Genomic DNA, 15,268 nt, shown 5'->3' with positions numbered 1-15,268 from the left:
ATTGGTTACAGTAAAATGCAAAAAAAGAAAGATGAGTTAAAGAAAGAATTGTTAAGTAACAGGGAATTAGGAACTAGAGTCAGAAAATTCTCAGGCTATCCATATTGCCAAAAATGAGAAAGCATGTTACAGAGAGAAAAACTGCCATCTCAGCAGAAGAAGGGAAGAGAGACAGGATTATTCCAGCAGAGACATTGGCAGCTTGGACTAAAGGGGATGGACATGGAATAAAATAAAGTAAGACTTTTGGACTTCTGACAGCAGAGCTACCCGGGTGCTACATTCTTAGTCCTTCAAGAAAAGGAAGGATGATCCAAGGGCAATTCAGAGACCGTCAGCGCTGCCACTGCCACCAAGAACGAGTATATAATCTCAGGGCAAGCACGTCTACTCCTTGATTTCATAGGGTCGGGCCTCTTTTATTAGCTGCTGTGAAGCCAGCTGCCTCTGGCCACAGCTCTCAGGGGCAAAGCTGCCACCCTAGAGGGACTGGAGGGAAGAGCGTGGAACCAAAGAGGATGATTCTTTAGCTTTAAGACGTAATGGTATTTGCCTGGCTAGGTTTTGGACTTGCTTAGAAGCTGTAACTTCTTTCTTCTGGTTTCTCCCTTTTGGAATGGGAATGTCTATCCTACGTCCGCACCATCACAGCTGGGAGGAATTGTGTCAGGATGGATCACACCTAAAGTCTCCCCATACTTGAGTTGGATGCTATTTAGATGAGACTCTGAACTCAGAGTTCATGCTGGAATGAGCTGAGTTGAGATACGGTGAATGTATTTTTGAAGTGAAGAGACATAAATTTGTTGGGGGCCACAGGGCAGAATACAATGAACTGAGTTGTGTCCTCCCCCACCCCAAATCCATATGTTGTGCTAACTCCCAAGACAACTGTATTTGGAGATTAGGCCTTTACAGAAATAAGTAAGGTCACAGAGTGGGGCCCTAATCCAACAGGACTGGTGTACTTCTAAGAAAAGAAAGAGACGGCAGGACTAAGTGCACACAGAGGACACACCACGAGATGACTTGGAGACGGCAGCCATCTGCAAGCCAAGGAGAGAGGCCTCCCCAGAAAACCACCCTGTCGGTGCTTTGACCTTGGACTTCCAGCCTCCAGAACTGTGAGAGAATGCACTTCTGTTGTTTAAGCCACCCAGCTGGTGATATGCCCCAGCAGATTAATATCTCTCTTAATTAATCTCAATTTTCACTGTACAACCCAATTTTCATACTGTCATCATTTTTCTTCCCTAAACAAAGATGCAATCATATAAAGTCCTCGCTAGGCTTTTAGTTGGTCATCATGCTATTTCGGGGTATCTCAGCTTCGGCAGAGTTGACATCTGAGGCTAGACAGTTCTTCACAGTGGGGGCTGTCCTGTGCACTGCAGGGTGTTTAGCAGCATCCCTGATCTCTACCCACCAGATGCCAGTAGTACCCAACCCCCAAAAAAGGTCTTCACTCATTGCCAAATGTCGGGTGTGTGGTGGGGTTAGGGTGCAAAATGACCCTAGTAAAGAGTAACTCCAACTACCTTTTTTTTTTTTTTTTTGAGACGGAGTTTCGCTCGTTACCCAGGCTGGAGTGCAATGGCGCGATCTCGGCTCACCGCAACCTCCGCCTCCTGGGTTCAGGCAATTCTCCTGCCTCAGCCTCCTGAGTAGCTGGGATTACAGGCATGTGCCACCATGCCCAGCTAATTTTTTGTATTTTTAGTAGAGACAGGGTTTCACTATGTTGACCGGGTTGGTCTTGATCTCTTGACCTCGTGATCCACCCGCCTCGGCCTCCCAAAGTGCTGGGATTACAGGCTTGAGCCACCGCGCCCGGTTTTTGTTTTTTTTGTTTTTTTTTTTTTTTTTTTTTTTTTAAAGAGATGGAGTCTCACCCTTTAGCCAAGGCTGGAGTATGGTGGTGGGATCTCAACTCACTGCAACCTCCGCCCCATGGGTTCAAGTGATTTTCCTGCCTCAGCCTCTCAAGTAGCTGGGACTATAGGTGGGTGCCACCATGCCTAGCTAATTTTTTGTATTTTTAGTAGAGACGGGGTTTCATTGTGTTAGCCGGGGTGGTCTCAATCTCCTGCCTCCGTCTTCCAAAGTGCTGGGATTACAGGTGTGAGCCAGCATGTCCAGATCAACTGCTTTTTATAATTAAAACATGAAATAATCAATACTGGATTGTTTCAATTATTTTTTCAAATTGGTGTAAAATATATATAACATAAAATTTATCATTTTTCTTCATGTATCATTTTCCTGATTTCATTTAGTTGTCTGAATTCTCTTTTAGCTCACTGAACATGTTTAAGACAGTTATTTTAAATTCTGTATCAGTTAATTCCAAAACTTACATTTGTTAGTGTCAGTTTCTGAAGATCACTTTAACCACTTTTTATATGTACAGTTCAGTAGCATTAAATGCATTCACACTGTTGTATAAATATTACCACCATCCATCTTTAGAACATACTTCATCTTGCAAAATGGAAACTCTGGACCCATTAAACAGTACCAATCCCCACCTCCTCTCAGGCCCTGGCAAGCAAGCACCATTTTACTTATCTCTTACCCCAATTATCTCATACAAGTGGAATCATAAAATACCGGTCCTTTTCTGACTAGCAGACCTAAGCTGGCATAATAGCTTTAAGGTTTATCCATGTTGCAGCACATGTGTCAGAATTTTCTTCATTTCTAAGGATGCATAATATTCTGTTAGCCATTTCTTTAGCCTTCCTCTGATGGACATCTGGATTGCTTCCACATTCTGGCTAAGAATAATGCTGCTGGCCAGGCATGGTGGCTCATACCTATAATACTGGCAGTTTGGGAGGCCGAGGTAGGTAAAGTACTTGAGGTCAGGAGTTCAAGACCAGCCTGGCCAACATGGTGAAACCGTGTCTCTACTAAAAATACAAAAATTAGCTGGGCGTGGTATCATGTGCTATCATCCCACCTACTTTGGAGGCTGAGGCAGGAGAATCATTTGAACCCAAGAGGTGGAGGTTGTTGTGAGCTGAGATTGCATCACTGCACTCCAGCCTAAGCAATAAGAGTGAAACGTCATCTCAAAAAAAGGAAAAGAAAAAGAGAAAAGAATAATGCTATTATAAACATAGTTGTAAAACTATGTTATATCCCTGCTGTCAATTCCTTCTGGACATATAACCAGAGGTAGAACTGCTGAATCATGTAATTTTAAGTTTTTCAGGAACTGAGAGACCATTCTCCAAAGCAGCTGCATTGTTTCATATTCCCAGTAGCAGTATACAAGGGTTCTAATTTCTCCAGATTTTCACCAACACTTGTAATTTTCTGGTCGTGGTGTCTTTGTTCTTTTAGATAACAGCCATTCCAATGGGTGTAAAGTGGTATCTCATTATGGTTGTAGTTTGACTTTCCCTGTAAGTCAGTAATACTGAGAACCTTTCATGTGCTTATTGGCCATTTTACATCTTTGGGAAAATGTCGTCCTTTTCTCATTATTAACTGGGTTTTGTTGTTGTTAGGAGTTTTCTCTGTATCTTCTGGATATTAATCCCTTATCAGATGTGATCTGCAAAGATTTTCTCCCAATCCATGGGTTACCTTCTTTCTCTGCTGATAGTATACTTTGATGCACAAAAGTTTAAAAGTTTTCTATAGTCCAATTTGTTTGTTCTTTTATTGTCATTGCCTTTACTGCCAAATCTAATGTCATATTACTGCCAAATCTAATGTCATGATGTTTTTGCCCTGTTTTCTTCTAAGAGTTTTATAGTTTTAGATCCTATATTTAGGTCCTTGATTCACTTTGAGTTACTTTTTGTGTACGGTGTTATGTAAGGATCCAATTTCATTCTTTTACATGTGGATTTCAGGTTTTCCCAGCAGTACCATTTGTTGAAAAGGCTGTCCTTTCCCCACTGAGTGGTTTCTGTACCCTTCTTGAATGTCATTTGACCATATACACAAGGATTTATTTCTGAACTCTCTATTCTATTTCACTGGTCTATATATCTGTCTTTATGCCAGTACCACAGTATCTTGATTGATGTAGCTTTGTATTAAGACTTTTTTTTTTTTTTTTTTAGACAGGGTCTTGCTATGTTGCCCAGGCTGGAGTGCAGTGGCACATGGCATGGCAGCCTTGAGCTCCCAGGTTCAAGAAATCCTCCCACCTCAGCTTCCCAAGTAGCTGGGACTATGGGTGCACATCACCACACCTGGTTAATTTTTGTATTTTTTAGTAGAGATGGGGTTTTGTCGTGTTGTCCAGGGTGCTCTTAAACTCCTGGGCTCAAGCAATCCTCCTGCCTCAGCCTCCTGAAGTACTGGGATTAAATGTGTTGAGCTACCATGCCCAGCCTGTATGAAGTTTTGAAACCAGGAAGTGAGTCCTTCAACCTTTTTATTCTTTTTCAAGATTGTTTTGGCCATTTGGCATCCCTTGAGATTCCAAATGAACTTCAGAATAATTTTTCTGTTTTTGCAAGAAATGTTGGAATTTTCACAGGTTTGCACTGAATCTCTTTATCTCTTTGGGCAATACTGACATGTTAACAATATTAAGTCACCCAATCCACAAATGTGATATCATTACATTTAATTATATCTAATTTCTCACAAAAATGTTTATACAATTCTTTCATCTCCTTGGTTAATTACCCAATATTTGATTCTTCTTGATGCTACTATAAATGAAATTGTGTTCTTAGTTTCTTTATCAATAAGATTTTCATTGTGAAGGCATAGAAACAAGTGATTTTTGCCTGTTGATTTTGTACCTTGCTACTTTGCTAAACTCATTTATTAATTCTAGCAGGGGCTGAGGGGTGTGTATGTGTAATCTTCAGGGTTTTCTTTTTTTTTTCATTTTGGAGGTGGAGTCTCGCTCTGTCACCCAGGCTACAGTGCAGTGGTGCAGTCTCAGCTCATTGCGACCCCCACCTCCTAGGTTTAAGCAATTCTCCTGCCTCAGCCTCCTGAGTAGCTGCGACTACAAACACACACTGCCATGCCTGGCTAATTTTTTTTTTTTTTTTTTTTTTTTTGTATTTTAGTAGAGACGGGGTTTCACTATGTTGCCCTGGCTGGTCTCGACCCCCTGAGCTCAGGTAATCCACCCGCATCGGTGCTAGGATTACATGAAATGGACAAAATTACAGGCGTGAGCCACCTCCCAAAGTGCTAAGATTATAGGCATAAGCCACTGTAGCCGACCCAACATTTTCTATAATACATACAAGTCATATCATCTGCAAACAGATAATTTCACTTCTTCCTGTCCAATTTCAATGTCTTGTCTTTTTTTGCTTACTTGCTCTGGCTAGAACTTCCATTACTGTGTTAAATGGAAGCTACAAAGCCAAGCATCTTTGTCTTCTTCCTGAGCTTAGAGAAAAAGCTTTCAGTCTTTCACCACTGAGTATGATGTTTGTTGTGGGCTTTTCACGTATGGCTCTTATGTTGAGGTACGCTCCTTTTATACCTAATTTGTACCGTGTTTTTACCACAAAAGGGTACTGACATTTGTCAAATGCTTTTTGTGCACTGAGATGATTGTGTGGTTTTTGTCCTTAATGTGGTGTATTACATTGATTGATTTTCATATGTTGAACCACTCTTCTTGTAATCATGGGATAAATCCCACTTGGTATCGGTACACAATCCTTTTAAATATGCTGCTGAATTCCATTGGCTAGTATTTTCCTCAGGATTTTTGCATCGATGTTCATTAAGGGATACTGGCCTATAGTTTTCTTATAGTGTCTGTTTTTGTTTTTGGTATCAGGGTAATGCTGGCCTTACTGAATTAGAAAGTGTTCCTTTTTCTTCAAATTTTTGGAAGAGTTTGAGAAGGACTGGTTTTAGTCTTTTAAGTGTTTCATAGAATTTACTGGTGATGTTATCATGTCCAAGATTTTGCTATCTCTGGAGGTTATGGATTACTTAACCTCCTTAATAGTCAGGGGTCTGTTCAGATTTTCTATTTCTTCGTGATTTAGTTCTGGTATGTTTTGTTTTTCTAGGAATTTGTCCATTTCGTGTAGATTATTCCAATTCATTGCCCTATAATTGTTCCCAGTACTGATCACTTTTATTTCTGTAGTATCAGTAGTGATGCCATTTTCATTTCTAATTTTAATAATGGGAGTCTTCTTCCTTTTTAACTTCATCATTCTAGCTAAAGGTTTATTATTTTTGTTAATCTTCTTAAAGAACCAACCCTTGGTTTTGTTGATTTTCTGTATTGGTTCTCTATACTCTATTTTACAAATTAAAATAATTAACATCTTATAATACTTACAAACTACAAATTACAAATTACAATTTACATATTATATTTGTAAGTTACAATAATTACAAGTTACAGTACTAATACTTTACAAATTATCTAACGTTACAATAATACTAGCTTTTATAATGGTTCATGTATTTGCTTTTATCAGAAATCTTTATTTCCTCTTCTCAAATGGCTGTGTGTTACTGTCTGCTGTGCTTTCACTTCAACCTAAAATACTCCCTTTAGCATTTCTTGCAGGTCACATCTAGTGATTAAAAATTCCTTTTTAAGTGTTTTGTAGAATTTATTGATGATGCTATCATGTCCAACGTTTTCCTTTGTCAAGTTTTGGATTACTTAATCCTTTACTAGTTAGGGGTCTATTTAGATTTTCTATTTCTTCTTTGCAAGTTATAATAATTGCAAGTTACAGTAATAATATTTTACAAATTATCTTGTTACAATTAATACTAGCTTTTATAACGCTCCATGTATTTGCCTTTATCAGAAAGGCAAATTGATTGCCTGGAAAAGTGTTAATTTCTCCATTATTTTTGAAGGAATTTTGTCAGATGTAGAATTCTCAACAGGTTTTCCCCACTTAAACATTTTGAATATATCAACCCGCTGCCTTCTGGCCTCGAAAGTTTCTGAAGAGACATCTGCTGACAGTCTCAGTGGTATCCCCTGTATGCGGTGAGTCACTTCTCTCCTGCTGCTTTCAATGAGACTCTATCTCCAGCGTTACAGCCTGATTATAATGCATGTTCACATGGGCCTCTGAGTTTATCCTGCTTGGATATTTGTTGAGCAAATTGGATATGAATATACTTGCTGTTCAGCAAATGTGGGGAGTTTTCAGCCAAATCATTTGTCTGCTCCTTCATTTCTCTTCTCCTTCTGGAACTCCCAGGATCTGTATCTTAGTCTACCTGGCTGTGACTCAGAGGTCCCTTAGAGTCTATTCATTTCTCTCATAATCTTTATTATTTCTGTTTCCCAGACTTGTTAACTTTTTAATAGTTCCAGCTTCACACTCGATTCTTCTGCCTGCTCAAATATGCTTTTCAATCCCTCCAGTGAAATTTTCATCTCAGTTATGGTGTATTTCATTTCCAGAATATCTTTTTGGTTCCCTTTTTGTATTCTATCTTTTTATAACTGATATTAGCATTTTGTTCATAGATTGTTTCCTTGACTTTTCCAACATTTTCTTTTAACTCTCTGGGCATCTTTAAGATGGTTATTTAAAATTTTTTGCCTACTAAGTACACAATCTGTTCTTTCTCAGGGACAGCTTCTGTGGATTCCTACTTCTTCTTGCCTTTTTTTTTTTTTTTCTCTTCTGTCTGTCACCAAGTCTGGAGGGCAGTAGTGCTATCTTGGCTCACTGCAACCTCCACCTCCCAAGGTTCAAGTGATTCTCATGTCTCAGCCTCCCGAGTAACTGGGATTACAGGCATCTGTCACTATACTGGCTAATTTTTTTGTTGATGGGGTTTCAGCATGTTGGCCAGGCTGGTCCTCAAACTCCTGACCTCAGCTGATCTGCCCACCTCAATGACAAAGTGCTGGGATTACAGGTGTGAGCCACTGTGCCTGGCCTGGATTTATTTCTTCCCTTTGAATAGGTGAGACTTTCCTGTTTCTTTGTATGCCTTGTGATTCATCAATAAAAACTGAACATGTGAGCATTATGTTTTGCCATTATATTTAAAACTACAAATAGAGCAGTAACTCTAGAGATGAGTCTCCCCCTTTCCCCAGGGCTTGATGAGCTTTTTTTCAATATTGGATTTTTGTGACAAAACTATATTCCCTGTTTCTTAATTAACTAACAAAAGAAGAGAGTTAAATAAATCCTACTACATACATACCATGTATTATTGTACAGTCGTTCATTTACTGAAAAAGATCTATTAGTGTCAGGTACTGTATAACTGCTGAAAACAGAGCAACTTGTTAAGAATATAGTCTCCATAAAGACAGGCTCTTACAGTCTATGCTACTCATTGATGTATCCTAGAATTTAACTATATAGTATGCACCCAATAAATATTTGATGAATAAATGCATTTCAATGTGATGAGTCTTTGCAGAATTACTTATGAAAATAATTTACTATACTTTTCATATGCACTTAGAGGTTTAAAGGCACTCTAAAAATAAAGACAGTTTCATGTTCTGACACATTAAATAAATATGGTCTGTCTCTACATATTCATACACTCAGACATGAATACTCTTCTCTAACCTCCCCTAAAAACGTACCTTTACAATGTACTGCAATGGCACCCTCAGCATTTTCACAGATATCCAGAAATTCTTTGACAATGGCATCAGTAGGGGTACTGCCATCCGCAAAGAAAAGATCATGGTGATCAAAGCCAGCATCCGTAAAGCGTTTGGCATCATACATCCTTTTATTCAGACGAATAATGGTAGTAACATTGTGATTCTTAAAATATTGAATATAAGTATCGGGAGAATGTTGGTGGTAACCTACGTAAAGAAAGGTACCAGATCTTGTAAAACGCATAAAGAAAACAACAGCTAATAGTTTCACCTGTACTTGAGTGGAAACAGTATCTGGACTGCGAATTAAATTCCAATTTGATTATAACTGTAAACAACAAAATGAAAAGAAAGTTAAAATCCAGTCAGATTGATGTACTGAAATGACCAAGTAGGCTTAAATAAGAAAGACTTGGTCAAGCTTGGTGTAACACTTTCAAAAGAAAATAATGGATAGATACTTTCAATAACACAATGAGATTGATGCCATAATTTCACATACCACTTTCAAGTCTGGATCTTGAATGAGGTCCACAGAAGGCAATAAATCGGTCTGGTATTATCCAATTTAAATCTCCATTTTCTGCTTTCTGCAAGGGGAAGGCCAGCACAATTCATTTTTAAACATGATCTCCCCACAACCTCTCTACTCAAGACTGAGTCTCTGAAGGACTTCAAATCCATTTGCTTTAGCAGAAAAGCTGTTTACAAATTGTCTTGAGACAGGAATCTAAATTTGTCCTGCTATGAGTATATCCAGGGAATGGATATATATCCTAGTTCTAATCACCTTCTTTTAACAGTGTTTCATTGCTAGGGTATCAATCCTTGGAATACAGAACTGACTGCGGCCATACAAATATACTAACTACTTGGTTATTTTATCTGAATCAATTCTCATTATAGTTGCTGCTAATTAAGAAAGCAAGCAAACTTTTCCAGTATAAGGAATCTGAGAACTTTTCTGTTTTCCTGAATGACTGGTTTCCAACATGAGCAATCCTGACTCCACGAACAAAGGGGGAAAAACTATCTATTTAGGTTTCTGGCTTCCCATTATTTATTTACTTACTTACCTACTTATAGAGGCATATCTTTCCACTATTTTTCTAACTATTTAATAAGACAACCAATTAAATAAGTTCACTTGTTCATGACCAGCCTGACCAAGATGGAGAAACGCAGTCTCTACTAAAAATAAAAAGATTAGCCAGGCATGGTGGTGCAGGCCTGTAATCCCAACTACTCAGGAGGCTGAAGCAGGAGAATCTTTTGAACCCAGAAGGCAGAGCTGAGATTGCACCACCGCACCCCAGCCTGGGCGACAGAGTAAGACTCCATCTCAAAAAAAGAGAAAAAGAAGAAAAAAAAAAAAAAAAAAAAAAAAGAAGTAATAGAGCTTCTTGACTATCTACAGGGACCAGGAAGGTAACCTCAAACCAGTTTATCAGACTTAATGATCGACAAGGGTAATTGATCAGCCCATGTTCCATAACACACATGTCTAAGCAGCTGGGTGTGGTAGCACCCACTTGTAGCTACTTGGGAGGCTGAGGCCGGAGCATCACTAAAGCCCAGGAATTTGAGTCTAGCCTGGGCAACACAGTAAGACCCTATCTCTTAAAAAAAAAAAAAAAAGGTTTAAACAGGAATGAAGGCAGCTGTTGCCAGATATTCTGATTTTAACATGAAATTAGAAATGTGGACTTTTAAATAAGAAACCCATGATCAATTGTTGGCAACAACTAGGTTTTACTGAATTGCTGATGCCATAAATTAAGATATATCCTCAATTCGGAGAAACTGAATCAGGGAAAAAATGCACACTGCATAAAATGGAAGACACTAATCCTAAATTTCTAAACCCACTATATAGACTGTAGAAAACTGGAGTTTGGGAACGTAAACAGCTCACTGTGTCACCATGTAGTTTCAGGGAGGTGGAAATGTTTGTGGTGTGCCCCTGCTACTCTCCCAGCCCAGACTCTCCAATCTCCACAGTAGTCAGAGGGGAGTTACTTAGCGCCTATGTTATGCATTAATAGCACACAAAGGCATCACCACAAAAAAATGATGAGTTCGTGTCCTTTGTAGGGACTTGGATGAATCTGGAAACCATCATTCTCAGCAAACTGACACAAGAACAGAAAGTCAAACACCACATGTTCTCACTCACAGGTGGGTGTTAAACAATGAGAACACGTGGATTCAGGGAGACGAGCATCACACACTGGGGGCAGTTGGTGGGGGTAGGGGAGAGACAGTGGGGAGTGGGGACGGAAAATATGGGGAGAAATGCCAGATATAGTATGCACCTAAAGTAAAATAAATTAATTAAAAAAAAAAAAAAAAGGACAAGCCTAGCCCCCGCCCCAAAAAAGGGGGGGGTGCATCACAGCACTACAAAAGGAACAAATATCAACTAGTGTTTTTAGCAGTTTTGCTTACCTACACAAAGTAACTTGTTTCAAATGTTTAGTGTTTTAAAGACAAGCACAAAAACGGTGTTAATAACTTAGCTATACTCCGTAAGTTTAAGATGCTAAACTTATGTTATACTTTAGAAACGGACGGTTATCAGAGAAGTAAAGACAGGGTTTGCCCTAATGAACCCTGCAATGTGCTCTTAATCTTTGCTGCATCACAATAATAACTGAGTGTCATTATTAACTGAAATCGAAAAAAAGTTCAGTTATACTGAGTTTGAAAGAATATTTACTTTAGACATCGTGCAAAAGAGTTCCCTGAGGATTCACAAGATGCTGCCACATGAAGTGCTGTTGTTTGAGGAATCGCCTCTCCAGTGCTGGAGAGCAAGTCCGCTCAAGGTAACTATAGGAGGGCTAAGAAGACAGGAGGCTATAACTACCCTGGGCTGGAAAGGCCTTTAGCACAGCATCTTACTCATCCCCTAATATGAAGGATGAAGCTGTAGAATCAAATTATTTATTCTTTTAAAAAATACATACTACGTTAAGGAACATAGAGCACACCTGCGGTTTTGCGTGGCTTATCTTTTCCTGACCCTGTCCTACCTTTTTAAAAAATTTTGTGGCTGGGGGCAGTGGCTCACACCTATAATCCCAGCACTTTGGGAGGCCAAGGCAGGGAGATCCCTTGAGCTCAGGACTTTGCGACCAACCTGGGCAACATGGCAAAACCCCATCTCTACAAAAAATTAAAAAATTAAAAAATTAGCCAGGCATGGTGGCATGTGCCTATAGTCCCAGCTGGTGGGAGGCTGAGGTGAGAGGATCACTTGAACCCAGAAGGTTGAGACTGCAGTGAGCCAAGATGGCACCACTGCACTCTAGCCTGGGCAATAGAGCGAGACCCTGTCTCAAAAAAAGAAAGAAAAATAAAACTGTTAGAAAAATTTGTTTGTTTGACTGGTTTGATGGGGCTGACCCCAGGCCCCAGGCTCCTGGCATAGCCAGAGAACAAAGACTGGCCAGAGTATTCCTTAGCCCTTCCCTGCCAAAGAACACAGGCCAGTGCAGAGATGGGCATATGGTGTAAGTCAGGCCAGTGAGAGGCATTTCCAGGCCTTCTGATGGAGCTAAGATTACATTTTTCTGATCATTTTGCCAAATGGCAGATCAAAACTGCTGGTGGCCATCTTCAACACTACTGGAGAGGGCTGGCCTGAGAACAAACAAAACTAGTTTCAAGTCCATTTTCTGTTAAGTGTCTGAGCACCTGAAGGAGCATGCTAAAAGCCAAACCTGCTCCTGGACTTTTAATTTATGTAATCTAATAAATTCCACCCCCCTTTGAAAATCTGAGACAGCGTCTTGCTCTGGTTGGTTGCCCAGACTAGAGTGCAGTGGCATGATCTCAGCTCGCTGCAACCTCTGCCTCACGGGTTCAAGCAATTCTCCCGCCTCAGCCTCCCAAGTAGCTGGGATTACAAGTGTGCACCACCACACCTGGTGAATTTTTTGTATTTTAGTAGAGATGGGGTTTCACCATGTTGCCCAGGCTGGTCTCAAACTCTTGAGCTCAGGCAATCTGACTGCCACAGCCTCCCAAAGTGCTAGGATTACAGACATGAGCCACTGTGCCTGGCAAATGTTTCATTTTTTATTTAAGCTATTTGATTTGTGTTTACTTTCTATAACTTGCAACCAGAAGGGTCCTGACAAACAGACGGTTATGGAAAAAATGAAAATATTTTCCAGAGATAATTAGGTGTATAATGACGATTCATCTCATCATACTCTATGCTAAGGGTTTGATAAACATCTCAATCACTGTACGACAATACTAAAATACATTTAAACTCGACAGTATAAAGAACACACAGGGGCACACTCATTCACTCTGGAATTGTGCATTAAATACAGAAATTCCCACTAAGAATTGGGACTGGAGAAATAGGGATAAAAAGATGAATACTTGACTTTTTTTCACTCTATACACATACAAAACAAAACAAGAATATTGCTTCTTCTGTAAGTGAAATAAATAAGAAAGCTAAAAACAGGGCAGTGCACGGTGGCACATGTCTGTAATCCTAGGACTTTGGGAGGCCAAGGCAGAAGTGCTTGAGGTCAGGAGCTCAAGTCTAGCCTGGGCAACAAAGTTAAACCCTGTCTCTACAAAAAATAAAGATAAAAAACTTAGCTAGCACGGTGGTATGCACCTGTGGTTCCAGTTACTTGGAAGGCTGAGGAGAGAGGATCACTTGAGCCCAGAAGTTCAAGGCTACAGTGAGCCATGTACACCACTGCACTTCAGCCTAGGTAACAGAGCGACTTGGTCTCTCTGTCTCTTAATTTAAAAAAAGAAAAATTAAAAACAGGCAGAGAAATTGTGGTCAGAATACAAAGTATCAGAGGATGAGTAAGTTCTGGAGATCTAATGTATGTACTGTGTGCCTGAAATCTACAGAGTATATCTCAGGTATTCTCTTTTTTTTTTTTTTTTTTTTGAGACAGAGTTTCGCTCTTGTTACCCAGGCTGGAGTGCAATGGCGCGATCTCGGCTCAGCGCAACCTCCGCCTCCTGGGTTCAGGCAATTCTCCTGCCTCAGCCTCCTGAGTAGCTGGGATTACAGGCACGCGCCACCATGCCCAGCTAATTTTTGTATTTTTAGTAGAGACGGGGTTTCACCATGTTGTCCAGGACGGTCACGATCTCTTGACCTCGTGATCCACCTGTCTCGGCCTCCCAAAGTGCTGGGATTACAGGTGTGAGCCACAGTGCCTGGCCATCTCAGGTATTCTCAACGCACATACCGGAAGACTAAATTACGTGAGGTGATGAATATGTTAACAAGCTTGATTAGGTAATCATTTCATGGTGTATACATATTTCAAAACATTACTTTGTATATCTTAAGCATATGTAAGTTTTATTTGTCAATTATTCCCCTCAATAAAGTGGCGGGGGGTGAGGGGGAAGAGGTGAAAATATGATCCTTGAAGACTTACTTCATAGTGTTCATATTCATCAAGGTTAAATGAGTTGAAATTAAGGAAGCCATACTGCATTGCCTAAAATCCAAAGAAAGCTTTTAAGAACAAGGATGCAAATAAGAAAACAGTTTCCTATTGAATTTCAGAGTACTAAGTATCAGGGGCACCCCAAGAAAGAACTGGCATGATTAGATTACTTTCCACTGAATAGCTTTCAAAGGAATTGGATGGCATCTTCTAAGTGCTTCTCTTACCTAGAATTAGTTATAACTATATTTAATGAGTTTGTTGTGTTTTGCTTAGATTTTATGAGATGTGCTTTTTAAATTTCCATTCACCAATTATCCTATCCATGCATAAATAATCATGCTCTTAAAGTAATCCCACTGACTCACCAGATCACCACCACCCCTGGTTGAACATTTAGAAGTTTAGGATTCAAATATAATGTACAACCCAATGGTCCCTACATCATTAAGAAGGAGAAGAGAATCCATGGGCTACTTTATCCCAAACAAAGCCCTCATACTTCCTCCATTTCTTCACTTTCAAATTCTTTTGAACAGTCTTGAATCAACGTTCCCTAAACTAAACACAGCTCAGACATCAACACTAAAATAAAAAATGTTGAGGAAAAAAATTTATTATTTCCACAGGAATAAAACAAAACATTTTCTGCCCTATCCTACAGCCTCACTCTGTGTTACAGCAGGCACAGTATGCTAAGCAAACTAAGCAGTGTCTATTTTCTGAGACAAGGACAAACAGAGCCGGCAGCCTCTGAGAAACGTCCTCCCAGCTTGCTGATCACTGAGCCAAACAGCAGAGAAGCAAGAATTTCTGATCCCCAGGTATTCTTGGTTCAAAGAGGGGGCTTTTGCACAACCAGTTTTCAAAAAAAAATTTATATTTGTACTGAACTACAAATATAAAATAACAAATATAAAATAACTACAAATATAAAATAAGAAGGCTAGAATACCAACTAAAAAGGTCTTCATTTTATTTATTATTTAAACAGTAATCCCAAGAATAAGTCAATCAAAATTTATGTCCTTGAATTTGATATATTTCATTATTTTGGACTAGAGATATTCCTAATGGAATGAAAGTTACAAAAAATTCCCTTAACAATTCCTAAACAATTCCTTAGTTTATAAGGAATTCCTATTTTCCTTTGAATGTTTTGTTTTGTTTTGTTTTGTTTTTTTGAGATGGAGTTTCACTCTTTGTTGCCCAGGCTGGAGTGCAATGGCGCGATCTTGGCTCACCGCAACCTCCG

The 15,268-nt window shown here is 39.5% G+C and overlaps 1 protein-coding gene across 14 annotated transcripts in view; it reads right to left on the bottom strand.

Moving 5' to 3' along the window:
- CDC14B (cell division cycle 14B) overlaps positions 1 to 15,268 on the bottom strand; it is a 130,776-nt gene that overhangs the window by 30,030 nt on the left and 85,478 nt on the right. For 13 of the 14 annotated variants that reach the window (XR_012516702.1, XM_039475025.2, XM_039475028.2 and 10 more), the window contains 3 exons: positions 14,002 to 14,064; positions 9,069 to 9,156; positions 8,543 to 8,773 (listed from right to left, as the gene is read on the bottom strand). Coding sequence is in view for 13 of the 14 variants with exons in the window: in XM_039475025.2 (XP_039330959.1) it covers positions 8,543 to 8,773; positions 9,069 to 9,156; positions 14,002 to 14,064 (382 nt within the window). In the remaining variant the exon portion in view is untranslated. The remainder of the gene's footprint in view (positions 1 to 8,542; positions 8,774 to 9,068; positions 9,157 to 14,001; positions 14,065 to 15,268) is intronic. The other variant, XM_074395586.1, reaches the window with a different exon arrangement.

The sequence above is a fragment of the Saimiri boliviensis genome, chromosome 2, assembly GCF_048565385.1.
Source record: "Saimiri boliviensis isolate mSaiBol1 chromosome 2, mSaiBol1.pri, whole genome shotgun sequence".
Taxonomy (NCBI): domain Eukaryota; kingdom Metazoa; phylum Chordata; class Mammalia; order Primates; family Cebidae; genus Saimiri; species Saimiri boliviensis.
The sequence above is the reverse complement of the archived record's forward strand: the minus strand, read 5'-3'. Positions and strand labels throughout refer to the sequence as shown.